Genomic DNA, 20,413 nt, shown 5'->3' on the forward strand with positions numbered 1-20,413 from the left:
TGCTTTGGTCTCTGTCCTATTTAGAACTAACTGGGCACTTCTGTATAGTTTCAAGAAAATGAAATGTCCTGTCGGCTCTTCCCAAGCTCTGCCTTTGAACAGTCACTTGCTTTTGAATAGTTTAGGTTGGAATGTTGAATATCAGCTTTGAGTATTTTAATATTTTTCTTTCACTTAACTCTTAAACATCTTTCCACAGCTTTATTAGGAAAGTTAGGTTGACCATTGAGATCCTGGCTGTGAACTTGGTGATTTTCTTGAAATGGTGTTGAAGGATTTTAAGTTACAGGTTTCAATTGGTACTGTAGATTACTGTGTAGTTCTCTTCACTAGTCAGTTTAAGAAAAAATCGTATGTAACATATGGAAGGGACACTTCTATAAAAACTGTAAGTCTCCTAACTAGATCTTGGAGAGAATTTTGGGGTTTAGAGGTACAAATGAATTGGTCAATGACTAGCAGTTGGTTTAAGTTGAATATTTTAATGATCATTTAATTGGGCATAATAAGTAACTGGAGAGGGGGAGCTAGTAGATTTGCTGGGTACTTTACATTGCTAGGCTATAAATAGAATTTTTATGTGTTTGGACAGTTTTTGAGGACCACGAATACCCTATTGCTCCATGATATGGTAATGAATGTTCCACTCAAGAACTGTAAGGTGCCCTGTTCCACTGAAGTCTAGTTGTGCTGTCTCAGGTTGGGGCCATCTGTGCATAAAGAACAATATTTAAAAGTGATAGCAATTGTCAGCATGGTGGCATTTACCTCTAATTTGTTGTGCTTAAGCACACATTATTGTGCTTTTCATTAAGCATTGTATAATGTGTAATGTTTGCTAATTTCAAGATCTACAGGGAGTGGCAGAATCACAAATGAGTATCTTAAAACAAAAGAAGAAATAACCTAAAGAACATCAGACTTCTGTTGCAGGCAGTTATAGCAATAGAGTTTCTGCCTTTTAAAAGAAAGATGATGATGTGAATTAAAAAAATTTTTTTTAAATAATCACAATACAAATTAAACCCTAGATTCTCTCAGAATGTAAGGTTATACTGAAGAACTCTTGCCTTAGGTGCGGGCGGGGGTGGGGGGGTATGGCTGAGGGTTAAGTGCTGTTATTTACCTGAGTCAAGGTTTAGAAAAAAATTTTTTAAACATTGAAAAACATTTTTGCAACGTGCCTTTCAGTAGCCTAGTGTGTTCAGAATGCTCACTTTTCTGCACACTAAAAGCATTTAGACTTCTAGGTGTTGGGTTAGAATGTCCTCCCTCCCCCCTCCAGTTCTTTGTCAAGAGAGACAATTGACATTATCAACAGTCATCGGTTCTGTGGCTTCTGTGTGCTCCACATGTAGAACACTGAAGGTCTGGGAAGCCGTTTGCATCCACACCCCATTCATTGGAAATCGTGGTGGTTTGGTATTAACAGTAATTAGTTAGAATGTCCGTTTTTTCCTACGTTCTGTTATTAGAAAGTATTATCACAGTCACTCTGAAGATTTTTGTTTAGCAGGTTGGCTTTAAGTGACACAGATACTGACTTACAGTTTAAGGAAGTGTTTGTTTACCTTTAGTTTCTAAGGCAGGAGTCGAGGGCATTTGCTCTCAGGATTCCCGGTGTGGCCTGCATCTTTGTTTCGGTGGGTCTGTGAGTTGAGTGGTTATAAACCCAAGGGATTGCTTGTGCCAGTCAACTTTATGGTATGGTTAAATGATTTTATTTTTTATTATGCTCTTCAACTTGCAGAGAATGGTAATTAGATGGCAGCCATAGAAGTTTTGATGAACATTCGAATTAAATTCAGTGTCAGATATGGTTGGTGACTGAGGCCAGCGATGTGCATATTGACTCTACACCTGTGCTGATTATGTAGTGTTTGTTCGTTTATTCCCCAGGTGTTGACTGAGGGCCTAACCCTGTGCCTGGGACCCCTTTTAGGCACTGGAGGGCAGCAGAGGAACAAGGCCAGGAGAGTCTCTGCTCCTAGGGGCTTAAAAGGGATGGCCCAGGGTTTTCATACCTTTTGGGTCACCAGTGAGGATTTTGATGACCCAAAGTCGTGCTTGGGATAGTTGGGCAAGTTAATGACTATCAGAATCTGTCTCAGAAGCTTCCCCAGAGGAAGAAAAGCTTCCGTTTTCCCTGGCAGGGTGTCTTCCCTACATGCCACACTGGAGGACTGTCTGGCCTGGGCCCCTTTCCCCTCATCTTTAGGGTTCCACCCTGCTCCCCCCAACCCCCCCGGAAGAACTGAAAGCTCTTTCTCCTAGATTTGAACACTGCCTCCTTTGCCTATCCCTTTGGTGTTCCGTTAGGGCTGATGATAACTTAACCCAGATACTTAACATTTCAGAGATAAAAATGGAAACTAAACCATCTTTCCAAGCGGCTTTTCCAGCCTTGCCATTGCCTGGTGGGAAATAACAGGGATGCCCACTTTCTGTTCCCAAGCCAGAGACCAAGTGGAGGGTTGTGTTGTTTGGGGAGAGATTGTTTTTAGAAAAGTGGAATTACCCCAAATTTAAAAATGTCACAGAATAGTAAAATTTCTTTAAAAAAAAAAAAAAAAAAGGTTGAGGTTTGACATGGGGGAGTAACTTTGATTTTTGCCAAATTGGGACAGACAACCTAAATTAAAAAAAAAAAACCTCTATTCGTTGCTGTTGCACCCTTTTGTTTTTTAAAAAAGAAGGGTATTTTGGCACCAAAAAGTAGAAAAGACCCAAAGTAAAGGACGGTCTTTTCTTAAATTGAAATGAATATGCACTCATTCAGTTGTTGTTTTTTTCATTTAACTGTTGGCCAGTGACAATAGTGTTGTCAGAGAGTTTGGTGACTGCTTTTCTAGAATGTGTGCATTTCTTCAGTTAGAACATTACCTGGGACACTGGCAATCGGTAAATATTTGTTGGATGAGTAGATCCCTTCATAGAAACCTAAATGATCAGTCACATATCCAAATACCATTTACTGCTTTGATTAGTATATTCATGAAATATTCTTTTGACTATGTCTGTCCATAAATACATATCTTAACCCCCAGAACCACAGAATTTTGGAACTCTGAGTTGATCCTATAATGTATCCAACTGTATTAAGTAGATACAGTTGAGGGAATGTGGTGGTGACCACTTTAAGGTTGTGACTCAGGCAGGACTGGAACTCAGGTTTCCGGACTGTTCTATTATATCCCTCCAAGCTGGTAGTCAGCCCAGGGTGTATTCTCCATTGTGATGGCAACAAAAGACGAAGAAATTGACATGAAATACTTCAGTGCATTCTTTCTTTACCCTGATCTTTGATCTGCAGTGTTATTTAGAAAAGTTTCGGGGTTTTTTTTTTTTCCAAAACAAAAGATAAGGAATATGAGCATTTTTTTTTTTCTTTTATGAGTGTGAAGAAATGTTTCCTGTCTTTGAGCTTGCTCTTTGAGGAAGTGGAGAGAAGGAAAGTAAACTTTTTTTTTTCTTAAACATTGCCTGTGGGAGTAGTTTGTATGCCTTTTTGTTTTCTTGGGTAGAATTAACTGACTTCAGTTAACGTAGTTGGGATTATTTAAAAACAGTTCCTATGCTTGCCATAAAGGTGGAGGGTTTTGGCTTTTAGAAGTTAATTTTTCTCCAAGAGTGAAAATTAGCTTATTCGAAAGCAAAGCCTGCAGAGCTGCAGATGGTCAGTTGTCCCCTGTGACCTGGCCAGTGCCCACTCCGAAAGGTGGATGGAAAGGAGGGGATCTACTCTGACTTTCAGGCTGAGGCCACCATGTTGATTATTTTTAAACGTGTGCATTCAGCTTGTGTATGCATTTTCTTATTTGTTGTTCGGACAAGGAAGCCCTACCCTGACGCTTGTTGAAGGCAGAGAGTTGTCAGAAGCAAACTGGATTTGGGCAGTGGATTGAGGTGTGCAGTATCCAGCGAACCAAAATTTCTCAAGGTTTCCCTAGGCCAAGATGAGCAACCGTTCTGAAGTATTCTGTATTTCTTGAGTAGGGATTTTAGGGAAAGGTCCCTATGTTTGTGTTGTCGACCTGTGTGTTTCTTGTCTGTTCGTTTGTATTTAAGACAATTTGAAGCGCTAGCTTTTAAAAGTTTACTTAAAGTGCTTTGTCATCTGTTTTTACAAGTCTTATAGTCTCTAGATTTGTAGAGGCTGTTTATAAGGGCACGGATGTGCATTTCAGTGACACTTTAGATGTATTTAGCTGAATTGAACACTTTCTGTCCTGAAACTTCACATTTTGGATTTTCATCATTCAAGCACTATGTTTTAAGTTTCTTAACTGGATGAAATTCTAGTGATTTAATAGGTGTGCTGATTGGATAAAATGAAATTGTTAGACTTAATTAACAAGCACGTTTCGCAGGCTGGCGCTGTGTTAAGTCAGAAAGGAAGCAGCGGAATGAGGTGCCGTCGGAGCCACAGGAAAAGGTCCCTGTGAGCCACGCACCCAGCCTTCCTTCTGCCTGCTGCTAACCGTTCTGTTCTTTTCCCTTCAGGTTTTGGAAATCTCCTTGTCTCCAGGTTTCTGGAATTGACTTCTGGCTCAACTGAATCACTCAATGGAGACAAAGAGAACTAATGCTTTGTGCTGAGTCATACTTGAATCAAAGCATCTGGGAGTCTGTCTGCCTTGGTGGTGGAAAGAGCCAGTGATACTGTCTATCACTGAGCTCCCTAAGACTTCTGAAGATAAGCAGTTAAAGGAATAAAAACTTTCTTTTGAACTTTTATAACAAATATTTGCTCTAGTTTGGAAGCCCAGGACTTCTGGGGGTGTGAGTGACAAGTCTTACAAGTGGCCTTATTCCAAGTCCAGACATTCCTCAACCAGATTCTTATTTTATACATAGCCCCGAGTGACAGCAAACATGCCGACTCAATCCCTCTTAGTGTACATGGATGGACCGGAAGTCATCGGCAATGCTCTTGGCAGCCAGATGGAGCTGGATGATGCCATGTCAATAAAAGGGACGACTGCTGTCCCTTTCAGAGCCACACAGGAGAAGAGCATCATCCAAATCGAAGGCTATGCGCCCCTGGACTGCATGTTCTGCAGTCAGACCTTCACACACTCTGAAGAGCTCAACAAACACGTCCTGGTGCAGCATCGGCCCATCCTCTGTGAGCCCGCGGTCCTGCGTGTGGAAGCCGAGTATCTTAGTCCTCTAGATAAAAGTCAGGTGCGAACGGACCCTCCCAAGGACAAGAGTGGCAAAGAAAGTGAAGACTTGAGCTGTGAAGTGTGTGGGCAGACATTCAGGGTCGCTTTCGACGTTGAGATCCACATGAAGAAACACAAGGACTCTTTCACCTATGGGTGTCACGTGTGCGGACGGAGGTTCAAGGAGCCCTGGTTTCTGAAGAACCACATGCGAACACACAACGGCAAGTCGGGGGCCAAGAGCAAGCTGCAGCCGGGCCTGGAGAGCCCAGCCACCATCAACGAGGTGGTCCAGGGCCAGGCGGCCGAGAGCATCTCCTCTCCTTACAAAATCTGCATGGTTTGTGGCTTCCTCTTTCCAAATAAAGAAAGTCTAATTGATCACAGGAAGATGCACACCAAAGACACGGCTTCCGGTGGTGACAGTCCCCAAGCAGACTCTCAGCAGGCGGGGATGCCAGCCCCCAGGGACGAGTTCCTGCAGTTCCTAAACCTGAGACCCAAAGCGCACCCCGAAACCGAGAAGCAGCCCACCAGATGGATACCTCAGCTCGACCCATTCACCACCTACCAGGCCTGGCAGCTGGCCACCAAGGGCAAAGTCGCCGTGTGCCGGGAGGTGAAAGAGCAGCCTGGGCAGGAAGGGAGCACTGACAACGACGACTCGGACAAAGAAGAGCTGGGAGAGATCTGGGATGCCAGTAAAAGCCATCCCGAAGGTTCTGGAAAGTCCAGAACCAACAAGAGCGGTTGTGCAGGCCTCGCACAAGATAAGGAGAAGCCTAGACACGCCAACGGTGAAGTGCCTTCCGGGGACGCGGACCCCAAGTTGTCCAGTAAGAGTGAGAAGCCGACGCATTGCTCCGAGTGTGGCAAGGCGTTCAGAACCTACCACCAGCTGGTCCTGCACTCAAGAGTCCACAAGAAGGACCGGAGGACGGATGCTGAGTCGCCAACCATGTCTGTGGACGGCAGGCAGCCGAGGACATGTTCTCCAGACCTAACCAGCACCCTGGACGAGAACGGAGCCACCGACCGAGAGGGTGGTTCTGAAGATGGATCCGAGGACGGACTTCCCGAAGGACTCCATCTGGGTAAGCTGCGTACCAGCCCTCTGCAGGGCACGGGCGGCTTAGGGGCTCAGGGGCTTGGAATCCAGCCCGTTTGGGTATCACCCTGTCACTTAACCCTGTCCGGGCCGAGTTAAAGGCCTACGAGGATTTCTTCCTGTTCTGAAAATCCTGTGGTTTTATATTTTGCTAACCTGTGCGTCACCCTAAAGCAGTGCTTCTTAACTGGGGAGATTTTTGCCCCAGAGGACACCTGGCACTGTCTGGAGGCATTTTTGGTGGTCACAGCTGTGTGTGTGTGTGGGGGCTGCTGGCACTCAGCGGGTGGAGGCTGGGGATGCTGCTCAACATCCCACAATGCACAGGACGGCCCCACAACAGAAGGGTCCGGCCCCAAACGATAATAATGCCAGGGTGAGACGCTGGCCTTTGTGCTTGGGTTTCCTGATCTCTCCATAGCAATCAGCCCCCGTGTGCAGTCAGCCTCCCTGTCTGTCAAGGCCCAGCTCGTGTGTGTCTGTTGCAAAGGGGTTTCCAGTGGACAGAAGGCACTCGGATGATGGGTAACAGAGCGGGGCTGCAGCTGTCAGGGCACCTTCGGTGCTGCCTGGGGCCTGTCCTTGGTGTCTGGGACGTGTTCATTCACAGGTAGCTCAGAAACGAAATGGTTTGTAACTTACAGGGAATGTGAACACATCAAAGATGCTTTTAAGAAATCTCATTTGCTTGGTCGAATTTTTAGCGTGCTAATGACATTCGTGGGAACCAGTCCTGCCCCTGAAGGCTGGTTGACCTGTTTCTGGAGTTCCAGTGGGCACAGGGCAGTGGGCTCACCCATGGGGAGTCTTGCCCACCCTCATCCCACTGAGAGCCTCTCACTGATTTTGTCATATTTTGCTTGAATAAAGAATTCTGCTGCTTGAAAACAGTTAAAAATCTCTACAAGTTGATAATGAGAACACGAGGTCGTTTTAGAGAAACACTATCATTTAGAGAAGTATTTTTTGGTTAAAACAAGTACTGTCTTTTGTTGTAACTAGCTGTGGATGTCTCTCAGTTCTGTGTGTGACGCCCAGGGGGTTGGACCAGGTGATACATTGAACTCTCCACCCACGCTTAAGCCTGTGCCCGGCCCTTTTCCTGATCCTGAGAGAGCTGTGGTTTTCTTTTTCTTTTTCTTTTGAATCCTCACCCAAGGTATTTTTCCATTGATTTTCAGGTAGGTAGGTAGGTAGGTAGGTAGGTAGATAGATAAAGAGAAACATTGATGTGAGAGAGACACACTAACTGGCTGCCTCCTGCATGACCCCGACCAGGGCTGGGGACCAAACTACAACTGAGGTACGTGCCCTCGACTGGAATAGAACCCAAGATTCTGGTCCTTGGGTCGACGCCCCAACTGCTGAGCCAGACCAGCCAAGGCAGAGAGCGGTGGTTTTCATATAGAATATTTGGACTGTTTTGAGTTTCCGGGGACACAGGAAACCTAACACTCAGAACTACCATGTTCAGTTTTCAGAAGCTTAGAAAACACGTTACGGTGTCTTAAGTGACATCATAAAAAGCTTGCAACCCAGCCCTCTAGTCTTCGGCGTGGTTTCTTGGAGAGGCAGTACTGATCATGGGAAAATAATTAGGCCCCAGGGATGTCCCGTGCCCTGGGAGAAATGAAATGGCCAGTCCACTTTCTGCCAGCAGGTGGTGTGGGCAGAAGAACCTGGTGTGGAAACCTTGGGCTCGGCTGTCAGGCAGCTACAAGACCATAATAGCTGGGAGCGCCAACTTGGGTTTCGTCTGGTTCTGCCACCGCATTGTTTGTGACTGATTATGTGTTGCTTAACCTTTCTTTGTCCTGATTTCCCTGTTTGTGAAATTGGTTCATCAAAATTTTCCTTGTCTTCTGCCTCCCAAGGACAATTTCAGTAGCCTATTTATAGAGTTCAGCCTTAAAGGACAGCACTGTCAAATCAGAGGTGATGCTAAAAAGAGCAGGGACCAGGTAGATGTGGACATTTCATGTCCTTTCTGTTAAAACAAAGGCATTTCATAACTTTTTGGATGTGACGCAACATACCATAAATCCTGACACATAGTTGGAAGTAGGAAATTGCGATAAGGTACAAGCCCAGCTACAAACTCAGCTACTTGTGTGTGACTGTAAGAAGGAAGGCTGTGCATTCTGTGCGCAGGGGATTGTGTTTCCCTATTTACACAGACTGGGGCCAAGTAGGCGTACAGCTGTGAGTACGCAGACCAGTGTATTCTTGTGTTATTATTAATTATTGTGTTACTTCCCATTTGAACAACTGCACACCTGTTCTTGCCCCACTCTGTGTTCTGATCTCCTGGTCTAGATTGGTCTTATATCATTTACTATCAACCTGGCTTTTTTAAGATTTACTTTGAAGATAAAAAAGCAAAGTAAATAATTTATTGAAGGTTTTTTTCAGCTTTTATAAATGGGTTTCATATAATAGTTGTCCATGTGATTATTTTTTAAAGTCCTCAAGGCACCTCTTTAGATCTGGGTTGCCTTCTGCCATGTCGGCATGTGTGGAGTTAGAGGGTGGGGGTGGACCCAGTTTCCTCGGGAACGTGGGGTGGCAGATTGTACGGTCCTGTCTTTATTGCACCTGGAGGCTCACCAAGGGCTGGCTTGTAAACTGCTTTTTAAAATCGGTAAGCTACGAATAATCGAGAATGTGAAATATAGAAGGAGCAGGGGGGAGGCCTTTTAACTGGAAATAAGATTTTCAAGGCAAAGCGATCAGTTCAGTTATGCTGATTGGAGAGCTGTCCCCACTTGTCACGTTGTAAAGTAGGTAAGATGAGCTGCAGTAAGGGGAAGGTGACCTAAAACTTACACACTCATTTTTGGGGGAGTGGGTATTTTGAGTTATTATTATTGTTGTTGTTGTTATTTTTAGAGGGAGAGAGGGGGAGGGAGAGATTGATTTGTTGCTCCACTTACTTATGTAGTCATTGGTTGATTCTTGTATGTGCCCTGACTGGGGATTGAACCTGCAGCCTTTTTGTGTCAGGATGATGCTCTAACCATCTGAGCTACTGACCAAGGCCCAGGAGCGGGGGTTTTAAATGCAGCATATCTAATTTGTCTTTTGGAGGCTGGTGTTTTAGTGGCATCTGACCTTCCTTTAATTGGTGTCTCCAGTGGATCTGGACTCTGTGGCATGTAAGGGTCCCGGTCGTCCTGGCGAGATCGCAGAGTGAAGTTGAACGCCTTGTAACCTGAGGACAGATTTTGGTTTGGCAGGTGGATTGTGGCCATGAGTGCCGTGGAAGGACAGTCAGCCAGCGTGCTTTCCAGAGGTGTCAGTGTTGACAAACTTGCCTGGGTGTTTGCCTGAGCTGAACCTTTTCTCTGGGAGGACTGAGTTGTGCTGCCCTCTAGTGGTAACTTGTCCTATCTGAAGATAGAAAACTTACTTTCCCCAGTGGTTGGGAAAATTGGCAATTTGTGTTGGCTCCGTTTTCTAAACGACTTGCTCTGAAGAAGCTGGTTGTTCCAGGCCGTTTGTGTAGGTCCGGCTCCGGCTGGCCAGGTCCTGCTCGGGTGAGCCTCGTTAGAGGGAAGGCCGCCCCGCATCTGCCAGTGATCTGCCCCGGGGTGAACAAATGGAAAACTGTCTGAACAGCAAACTCTGCTCTCGTCAGAAAACCCACCCCAAACCAACAAACAAACCAAAACAACACCACCACTTACACACATGTTATGAACCTTGAGGCAGCCTCAAAACAACATTTGCTGTGCTTTTAGCCTTTTTGGTTTACCTAACACTATGTAAAAGTCGTTTTATGCTTTCCAAAAGTGTTTTGTTTCTCTCAAGAACATTTCAGTCTGCTTGCCTTATTCATATACTGGAGCTGTCTTCTTACATATTTTTGTTTCTGCTTTAAGATAAAAATGATGATGGAGGCAAAATAAAGCATCTGACATCTTCAAGAGAATGTAGTTATTGTGGGAAATTTTTCCGTTCAAATTATTACCTCAATATTCATCTCAGAACGCATACAGGTAAGGACCTTTTTAGATTTTTAAAAAAGGATCTATTAGTCAAAAGAACTGTGATGTAGTGTTCTGTGTTTGATTTTTTTTTTTTGGTTCCGATAATCTGGTAAGTGGACTAGTTCAAGAATAAGGTGCAGTGTGCAGGCTGCTGCTGTCATTCTCAGTTATTTTAGTTTCATTGTAACTTCAACTGTGGTTCTTGTTTTGAAGTTAGTTTCTTGTTTAGTTTTTCATTATTGTATCCTCCCTTTTTCAAACCTCTTTGTCTTTATTTTAAAATGATTTTATTTTTTCTTTTATTGATTTTTAGAAAGAGAGGAAGGGAGAGGGAGAGAGAAACATTGATGAGAGAGAACATCGACTGGCTGCCTCCTGCATGCCCCCCACTGGGGATCAGGCCCACAACCTGGGCATGTGCCCTGACCGGGAATCCAACTGGCGACCTCTTGGTGCAGGGTCGATGCTCAACCACTGAGCCACACCGGCCGGGCTCTCTTTGTCATTTAAAAATATTTTTTTCTATTATTTGAGAGAGACAGACATTGATTTGTTCTACTTCTTGATGCATTCATTGGCTGTTTCCTTTTTAATTTTAATTGAATTTATTTGGGTGACATTGGTTAATAAAATTACGGGTTTCAGATATAGAATTCTACAACACTTCATCTGTGTACTGTGTTGTGCATTTACCACCCCAAGTCAAGTCTCCTATCACCATTTATCCCCCTTTACCTTCTTCTACCCCCCCTGTGCTCCCTTACCTCTGGCAATCACCATACTGTTGACATTGTCTCTCTCTCTCTTTTTTTTTTTTATTGATTTTAGAGTGAAAGGAAGGGAGAGAGAGAGAAACATCAATGAGAGAGAACATTGATTGGCCGCCTCCTGCATGCCCCCCACTGGGGATCGGGCCCACAACCTGGGCATGTGTCCCGACCAGGAATCGAACCGGCGATCTCTTGGTACATGGGTCGATGCTCCACCACTGAGCCACACCGGCCGGGCGACATTAATTGTCTCTTGTATGTACCTTGACCAGGGATCGAACCTGCAACCTTGGCATATCGGGACCACGCTCTAACCGACTGAGCTACCTGGCCAGGGCCTTCAATGTCTTTTAATGCCTCAGCTTTTTTGTATTTTTATGGTTTAGAAGGAAATGGGAATATGTTCTGTAGTCTTCTCGAGGTTGTAGAGACGGCCGCAGCGGAGGCCGAGGAGGCAGCGTGCACTCGGAGTCCTGCACTCCTCGCTTGCTGTGCAGCCTCGGGGCACGTTAGTTCGTCTTTCTGAGCCCCCATTTTCTGAGCCATAAAAGCAGGGTCATAACACTCACTTCCATAGGGCTGTTAGGAAGATTAAGGAAGTTTAAACTAAAGACGTGTATTTACACGTTCAGATACCCAGTATAGTAAGCGTGATAAAGCGGACACCAGTGAGGGGCCCTGGATGTGAAGGTTAGTAGATGAGGAGGGGAAAGGAAAGATCTCTTTGATGCTTATGTAATACGGCGACATTTCTTGTTTTAGGTGAAAAACCATACAAATGTGAATTTTGTGACTATGCTGCAGCCCAGAAGACCTCTCTGCGGTATCACTTGGAGAGACACCACAAAGATAAGCAGGTCGATGTGGCTGCCGAGGTCAAGAGCGATGGGAAAAACCAGGAGACCGAAGATGCACTACTCACTGCCGACAGTGCGCAAACCAAAAATTTGAAAAGATTTTTCGATGGTGCCAAAGATGCTAGAGGCAGCCCACCTGCCAAGCAACCTAAGGGGGCGGCTCCCGCCTTTCCGAATGTTCTGGGCAGTGCTGCCCTCTCGCCAGTACTCAAAGATACTCAGGATTTCAGTAAAAATGCAACCGAAGATAGTGCTGATAAGACCAGCAGAAACCCCGCCCCCGCTTATTTGGACATGTTCAAGAAGAGACCGGCCGGCGAGCCTCCGGCCAGTCACCTCCTCCGCAGAACCGAGGCGGCCGTCCCACGCCCCCCGCACCCCGACGCCGCTGTCTGGCAGGGTGACGTGGGCCCCAGAGAGAAGAAGGCAGAGGCCAAGCCCAGCCCGGACTGTCAGGAGAAGCCCTTAAATCTATCCCTGGGGGCACTTCACAGCTGCCCAGCCATTTCTTTGAGCAAGAGTCTAATCCCAAGTATCACCTGCCCATTTTGTACCTTCAAGACCTTTTATCCAGAAGTTTTAATGATGCACCAGAGACTGGAGCATAAATACAATCCCGACATTCACAAAAACTGTAGGAACAAGTCTTGGCTTAGAAACAGGCGCACTGGCTGCCCGCCAGCCCTGCTGGGCAAAGACGTGCCTCCCTTGTCCAGTTTCCCCAAGCCCAAGCCCAAGCCCAAGCCCGCCTTCCCGGCCCAGTCCAAGACCCTGCCGTCGGAGAAGGGGAAGCCGGGCCCCCCGGGGCCAGGCAAAGCCCCTCTGACCTCAGGGACTGACTCTAGCACTTTAGCCCCCAGTAACCTGAAGTCGCACAGGCCACAGCCCAGCGTCGGGGTGCAGGGGGCTCCGGCCAGCAGGCAGCAGCCCTCGGAGCTGTTTTCTAAAAGCGGAGTTTCTCCTGCTCCGGAGAAAATGAAGAGGCCGGAGGCGAAGTTCAAAGCCCCGGGCGTCTCCGCGTCCCAGCCCGCGCTGGGCAGCAGCACCGTCAACGGCTCGGCCGACTTCCCGGCCAAGCACGACGGCCCGTGGGTGCCCCCGGGAAGAGACTACTTCTGTGGCCGGAGCGCGGGCAGCGCCGGCCCGGAGCTCGGAGAGCCGCTTCCCAAACGGCCGAAAGCCGGGCCGGTGGCCCTGGACGCGGAGCAGCCCGGGCCCCACTACAGACGGGGCCTCGACCTGCCCAAGTACCAGGTGGTCCGCGGGATCACGTCGCTGCTGCCCCAGGAATACGGATGCCCGCCCCCAGCAGTGCTGCCCCCCAAGCCGCGGTTCTTGGCTTCGGGCGAGATCGACTCTGCCAACGTGCTGACTGTGCACAAGCCCTACGGTGGGCCGGGGTCGCTCTACACGTGCGCCCCCGCGGGCCCCGCCGCCGCTGGGCTGGAAGGTACTGCCCTGCGCTGAGCGCACGAGCATTGGCGGGGGGCGGGGGGTGGGGGGCTCGCCTACAGCGAGGTATTTCTAGATTTGGCAATGGTTTGTGGTCCCCAAGTTCAGTCCTCCAGGGTCTGGTCTTATTTCTGAGTGTTGAATTTCTTTTGCTAATTTAATTTTTCTCCCTTCTGGGGTGATAGTAAAAAAAATGGTGGAGAACTGCTGATCTGGCCCTCTCCTTGCCCTTGAAATCCCAGGAGTCATTTAGGTCCAGTCACCTCTCGCCACCAGGCCTTGTCTCCTCCTTGGCACATATGTGCTGTGCCCAGTGCTCACTCCCAGCCCACCCTGGGACTGGGGATCTGGGTGCTTCTGCCCACATCTTGCCATCCCTCCTAGTTGTCAGCTCCTTCAGAGCGGAAGGCACTCTTAGAGAACCTTGAATTGCCTGCAGCCCCTCACAGACCCCCTCAAGGGGGACAGGGGGCAGGGAGTAGATGCTGCCTGGAGACCCTGTCCAGACTCCTGCTGGTCACAGTGTGAGCACTTGCAGAACTGTACTGCCTCCCGAGGCCTAGTGACGTGGCAGGTGAATTCACAAGTGCCATTTAGGTGCCCATATGTCAGTCATTTATTACTTTGTAACTACTCTGGCCTTCTCCCCGTGGAATGTTTTGATTAAAAGTGTCCATTTCCGCCCTGGCCGGATTGGCTCAGCGGTTAGAGCGCCCACCTGGGGTCCGGAGAGACCCGGGTTCGGTTCCTGCTAAGGGCATGTACCTCAGTTGCAGTTTGTCCCCGGCCATGGTTGGTCGTGCGGGTGGCAGCCACTCGATGTGTCCCTTTCACATCGATGTTTCTCTCTCTCTCTCTTCCTCTCCCTCCCTCCCACTCTGTCTGTACAAAAAATGGAAAAATGTCCTCGGATGAGGATAAAAAAATAAAAAAATAATAAAAATAAAAGTGTCCATTTCCCCCCTAAGCACTTAAAATGGACATGAGTCAAAACTGTGTCTTTACTGGATGAGAAAAGGCCATGTTGCAAGTCAAGTCCTTTTTTTTTTTTTTTAATTCTCACCGGAGGATATTTTTCTATTTATCTTCAGTGAGAGGGAGAGAGAGAAACATCGACTGGTTGCCTCCCACGACCCTGACCAGGGCCAGGGGCGAACCACAACCGAGGCATGTGCCCTTGGTCAGAACCGAACCCGTGACTCATTGGTCCTCGGGCCGACGCTTCACCGCTGAGCCAAACTGGCCAGGGCAGTAAAGTTGTGTTTTATATTTTTATTAATTTTGTTATTACTTTTTGCCAGTCTTCACTCGAGGATATTTTTCCATTGAACTTGAGAGAGGAAGAGGGACGAAGGGAGAGCGAGAGAGAGAAATATCGATGTGAGAGAGAGACATTGATTGGTTGCCTCCCACACAACCCCAGCTGAGGCCAGGGATGGAAACCGCAACCCAGGCCCGTGCCCTTGACTGAAATTAAACTCGAGACCCTTTGGTCCACGGGCCGATGCTCTAACTGCTGAGCCCAACTGGCCAGGGCAGTAAAGTTCTTTTTAAAATCAGTGTTTTTTCTCTTCTTCCACAGTTTTGGTTCATGATGGATATAGGTCTAAAGTATATGATGTTGCCTTTTTATTTTAGCATTTTCATCCTTTCTGTGACAGCCCAATATTTAGGTAATTGTAGCTTTAGTGGCCTAAAATTCTGTGGTAACAAATGTCTTCATGGCACTTAAAGATGTATGTGACTGGTGGGTTCTGACCACATTATCAGTTAGGAATTTTGAAAATGGACCTCTAGCTGCCCACCCACAGCTTAACCTTGCACTGAATTCTGAATGCCTTTTTACACATTTTTTTTTTACCAGGAAAAAGGCCCGTGTCATATCAGCATTTATCTAGCAGCATGCTACAAAAGAGAAACTATGAGAATTTTATTGGGAATGCACATTATCGGACAAATGACAAAAAAACTTGATTTCCTATTTTGGGGAAGAAAGGTGAGCATATATATATATATATATATAATGTATTGATTTTGTTGAATTGAAAATAAACTGTCTAGCTTATCCAATATAATAGAAAATAAAATGCTCTTAGTTTTAATTTTGATTTTTTTTTAGGTGTTTTAAATCTTAGAGTGCTCAGGACAGAAAGAGGAAGATAGCCAATGAAAGTTAGTAAGCATTTATTTTGTGCTAGGCATTGAGTGTTTCATAAACATGGTCTCTCATTTCATCCTTCTTCCAGCAGGGGGCGGTAGGTCAGGCATCAGCAAACTGTGTTCTCTGCTTGTTTTTGTCAGTCAAGTTTTATTGGCACCTGGCCATGTCCTGTTGTCTGGGGCTGCAGAGTTGCATAGTTGTCACAGGGACTGCATGGCTTGTGAGGCTGAAAATATTTACTCTGGACCTTTCTCGGGTTAGGAAGTAGTGTACGCACTTCACAGATGAGAAGGCCGGGGCTACACTGCCTACTCGGCCTGGCTTTTGTCACAGGTCCGCCCTGCCCAAGCCTGTGCCCCAGCCCTCCCTACCAGCGTATTCGAAGCCTTTGTAAATCCTTTTCTGTTGGAAGAGGGGATTGGGATGGAGCAAGTAGAAGGTTTCATTTATTTTGACTCTTTGATTCCTGTGGCAAACGTATTTAACTGGAGAGTAACCGAAACAGCTCGAGTAGAGTTGTGAGCGTTGCGTGCACACTTGCCCCAAGGTTGGGCAGAGGGCGTCTGGGTCGGTCCTCTAGGACTTGCCCCCAGAAAGATGAGTGAAAGCGGGGCCCTGGGCAGATTGTTCTCTCAGATAAACCACCGCCGTGTGTTCCCGGAGCGCCTCCGGACCGAGGGCCTGCGGGTCTAGACAGAGATGGAAACACACTCCGGGCCAGGGCAGGCTTCCCCTCCTGTTTCCCTGGGGCCCCGCAGGGGCCCGTCAGCCCTCCGCTGGTCTGCATTCTTCTCCCACTCGGACTCCTAAGTAGAACACGAGTGCGTGAGGTGGTGTCACCACGGGAATGAGATGGGTCCACTCCACACGAGACATAAAAAGTTCGTGGATTGGAAGGAACAGGTGATTGCTGACATTACTTGCACTGTGCATTACAACCAGCCATAACAGCACAAGCTGACTGTCCCGTTTGCCTACCACTGGCCTCCTGCAACCTCGGGGCTTCTCTGCTTCCATCTCTCCTGCACCCTCTTTTTGTTGTTTAAATGTGTTCTTATTGATTTTTAGAGAGAGAGAGGAAGGGAGAGAGAGAAACATCAGTGTGAGAGAGTTGCCTCTTGTACGCACCCCGACCAACCCGGGACCGCACCCGCAACCTGGGCCAGTCCCTGACTGGGACCTTTTGGTGCACAGTAGGATGCTCCACCACTGAGCCACACCGGCCAGGGCCCTGCACCCTGTTGCCAAGTAGCCAGCGGATACTTCAGGACCAGCTCATACCATCTCTGCACATGTTTGCAGGGAGCCCCGGCCTCTTCCCCACGTGCGTTGCCTCTGCACGTGCGGTTTATGCCCCTTTCCGCCCATCTCCCTGTGGTCTGACTTCCACCACTAGCTGAGCCCGGAGGGCAGCCCTCCGTCCACCGAGGCCCATTGCCGGGATCACTGACAACTCGACAGGTGTGGGCTGAAGAAATAAAGTCACAGATTCTTCATGCACCTTCCTGCTCACGGACAGGCTGTTCTGAGTCACGTCTGGCCTGTGCCACACGCTTTCCTCGGCAGGCACACGCTTTCGAGGTTGCGGGAGGTAGCGACTGGCTCTGCAGACAGTGTGACTGATAGGAGTTCTGATTCTTGCTTCCATCCTCTGCTGAGTCTCGGTCACATACCTATGCCTGTGAAGCAGTGGAGCGTTGCCTGCCTGCCTGTCTGTCTGTCCTCTATCTGTATCTCCTGGAACTTCAGGGATGAGTGACACACTGCAGGGCCAGGACCCCAGCTCTGTGGTTCTGTTTACTTAGTACACGTAAGGTTGTTTTCTTTCTTTCTTTTTCTTTAATTGCCTTCAATTGTATCTTAATCACTTTTTAAATCTTTGTTTCCCTTAGGTCCTGATAGATGTGTGTGCTCCCCGTCCTGTGAAGTTAAGTTAGTTCGCCCCTTGAGAAAGAACAGTGAAAGCTACTGAAATAAGCTGTGACCGTGCTGTGCACACGAGGAACACTACCGCGCCGCCGGCTCCCACCAGATAGCAATAAACCGCAGTGAACAGTTGGGCTGTCTACAAATGGAGACTGGAAATCTCTACTTTGTCCCTGAATAATATTTTTCTTTTTTAGAATTGACCAAATAAGTGGAGTTTTTGCATACTTGAGCGCTGCTGAAAAGAATCATTTGGGCTGGGGGAGGGGTGGGGAGAAAGTATATAACGCTTGCACCTCAGGTAAAATCTGTACATATATAAGTTGTACCTGCTTGTTTCAAACCCTGTGTATTCTTTTCGTCATGGAGCTCATCACTTTGAGCAGTTCCTGCTATTTGTGCTCTTTCATTTAAAATGTACGTTTAAAAAGATTTCTTGATGATTTGTATTATGTTAAATTGTCTGCAGTCTGTTGTCTTAAAATTGTTAAGGGAAGTGTTGACCCTCTGCGAAGACGTGCTGCGTCTGAGGTCAGCCACTCCGAGCGCGGTGCCCTCCGTCACCGGCCCGCCGGGGGCCCTGCCTGCGGCCCGGGCGCTGGCGCAGCCGCTGTCCGGCGATCGCGCCTCTGTACCGAGCGCTGCCTAACCCAGGCTCCTCGCAAGTGAATCGTTTCTGTTGGAAAATTCAGTTTTTTGGGCGTTCGCCTAAGTTAGTAGATAAAAATATAAACGCTAAATGATACATGGGAGATAGTTACCGCAAGCAGTTTGCAAGGACGGGGGAGCTCGGGGTGCGTCAGGTTCGCTGGAGGCCGCGGTGCGCCCGCGTGGGGTCAGCAGCGCACGAGTCCCGACGCGTGGTCTGGAGGACTGTGGCCCGCCTCTGGCCGCGGAAGACGCGGCCTGTGTCTACCCCTCGGTTGCCTTCCCAGCTTCGGTTCTGAAGCAGCAGCATTTTCTCAGCACACATGCAGTTTGGGTTTTAAAGAGGGGCAGCCACCAGTTGACCGGGTGTTTTAACTTGCGCCCCTTAGTTCGCAGTCCACACTGAGCTCTCCAGAGCTCCTGGGTCTAACAGCCACACACCATTCTATTCAGAAAACTGTTCGGAAATAAATTTGCACTGTTAATGTTTCTTGTCCGAAGGGTAAAGTCCTAGAAGATCCTGATTGTTTTTGTTGTTGTTGTTGTTCTCATTATGCAACATGAGCGCAGCGGATGGGCCTCAGCTCCCGAGTTCCGGGGAGGCCAGGCTGCAGGCTGCGCAGCGGATTGCTTCGATCAGGAAGGCATACACTATTGACCCTTTCTCCTGTTCACAAGCTGAGCCATATGTACATAATCTAGATTTTTGTTTCCATAGTTTTGCACTTTTATAGCCTATTTTTGAAGATTAACACATTTGCAAAGATGATTGACTTGATCGTTGCCTAATCCAATGAGTGTTACAGAAGCTTGTGCTGACTAAGTGTGCATCTTAAAGGGGATACATCATAGTGGAGGGCTGAAACTAAACCTATGCTTAAAAATAAGTCACCAAATCTACGTGAGAAAAAGTCAGTTTGTGTTATGCTGAAATTATGGAGGTTTTCATATTTCTCCTTTCTAACCACATTTCTGAAAGTATGGAAATACCTTTTTTTTTTTCTTTTTCACAGCCCTTGTATTCCAAAATATGTTGTTTTTATTTTGTCCATCAGTATTAACTATTGGGATACTACTGGTTTTGTATGTTTTTTTTTTTCCTTTGAGACAACAGTACATATAATAGAGGTACAATCTGTTGGATTTTTGTTTATGTATTTATTTCATTCCATTTTGATTTATTTTAATTGTTGATACTTAAGTTGTCAAACAGTAGACATTACTTGTTTTATTTATGATATATTTCAGCTATTATATGTGGATGTAAATACAGATTTGGTGTTTTGCAGTCTTGGTTTCTGGTCTTTATTGCGTTCCTGGTTTCTGATTTTATTCGACTGTTCATAAGTACAGTTTTACACACACAAACTGGTACCGAGATTAGTATAATGACTACTCTCGTCCTCAGCAGCAGCATTTGTGGCTTTTTGTGACTCCCCGCCCGTCTCTCCCGAGTATTTTAAAGTAAATCTCAGACATGATTTAATTTTATCCCTAAAACACCTGAGTATATATGTCTGACCAATAGCACTTTTCATGATCACACCCGGCCCAATGGACAGGGTCCCTCCACGCCGACGGCCATGCCTGCATTTCCCGGGTGTCCCCAGAACGTCTCACGGCTGGTACGGTGAGGCAGGGCCCAAACGAGGTGCACTCTTCAGTTCGGGTGGTAGGTTTCTTGTTTGAATCGAACCTTCCCCGGGTGACATTTATTGAAGAAAGTGGGTCATTGCCCTGCAGGAGTGATCACATCCTTCTTTGTTTTTGTGTGTGTATTTGTGGTTTCCTCTCACCTGTTTCTCCAGCCTCTCTGTCCTGTACACGTAACTGCATCAGACGTTTGAAGTGGACTGGAACCCAGTTTGGGAGGGGGGCTCGCCACTGGGCATTCAACACTGGGCCGCCAGCCTGTAGCGATGTTGAGTTTGACCTGTGGACTCAGATGTCCCAGTAAGCAGCCTTTACAGAGTTTTCCCACCAACCCTTCTCCTTTGGGTTTTAGCAACAACCCTGATGAACATTAGGAAATATGGCAAAAAGTGATTTTTTAAAATGTTCTTCATTCCTCAGCATTCCATAGTGGGAATTCTATGAAGACCTCACTGATTATTTGGTTACCCTGACCCAGCTTAAACAGAAAGGGCTGGCCCTGGCTGGTGAGCTCAGTGGTTAGAACGTCAGCCCGAGGACCAAAGGGTTGCAAGTCTAATCCCTGGTCAAGGGCAGGTCCCTGGTCAGGGCACATGCAGGAACCAACCAATCAAATGTGCCTCGCTCACATGGGTGTGTCTCCTCCACTCTCACCCTCCCCTCCACTCTTTAAAAATCAGT

The 20,413-nt window shown here is 47.2% G+C and overlaps 1 protein-coding gene across 5 annotated transcripts in view; it reads left to right on the forward strand.

Moving 5' to 3' along the window:
* The window catches only part of ZNF217 (zinc finger protein 217), a 39,626-nt gene extending 21,959 nt beyond the window's left edge, over nucleotides 1–17,667 (forward strand). For 4 of the 5 annotated variants that reach the window (XM_036244323.1, XM_036244324.1, XM_036244325.1 and 1 more), the window contains 5 exons: nucleotides 4,504–6,262; nucleotides 10,158–10,274; nucleotides 11,798–13,342; nucleotides 15,209–15,340; nucleotides 17,398–17,666. In XM_036244323.1, coding sequence (XP_036100216.1) covers nucleotides 4,876–6,262; nucleotides 10,158–10,274; nucleotides 11,798–13,342; nucleotides 15,209–15,318 — 3,159 coding nt within the window. In that variant the 5' untranslated portion in view covers nucleotides 4,504–4,875 and the 3' untranslated portion in view covers nucleotides 15,319–15,340; nucleotides 17,398–17,666. Of the gene's footprint in view, nucleotides 1–4,503; nucleotides 6,263–10,157; nucleotides 10,275–11,797; nucleotides 13,343–15,208; nucleotides 15,341–17,397 lie in introns of those variants that run through there. The other variant, XM_036244327.1, reaches the window with a different exon arrangement.
* The last annotated feature ends 2,746 nt before the right edge of the window (nucleotides 17,668–20,413 follow it).

The sequence above is a fragment of the Molossus molossus genome, unplaced genomic scaffold, assembly GCF_014108415.1.
Source record: "Molossus molossus isolate mMolMol1 unplaced genomic scaffold, mMolMol1.p scaffold_m16_p_6, whole genome shotgun sequence".
Lineage (NCBI taxonomy): Eukaryota > Metazoa > Chordata > Mammalia > Chiroptera > Molossidae > Molossus > Molossus molossus.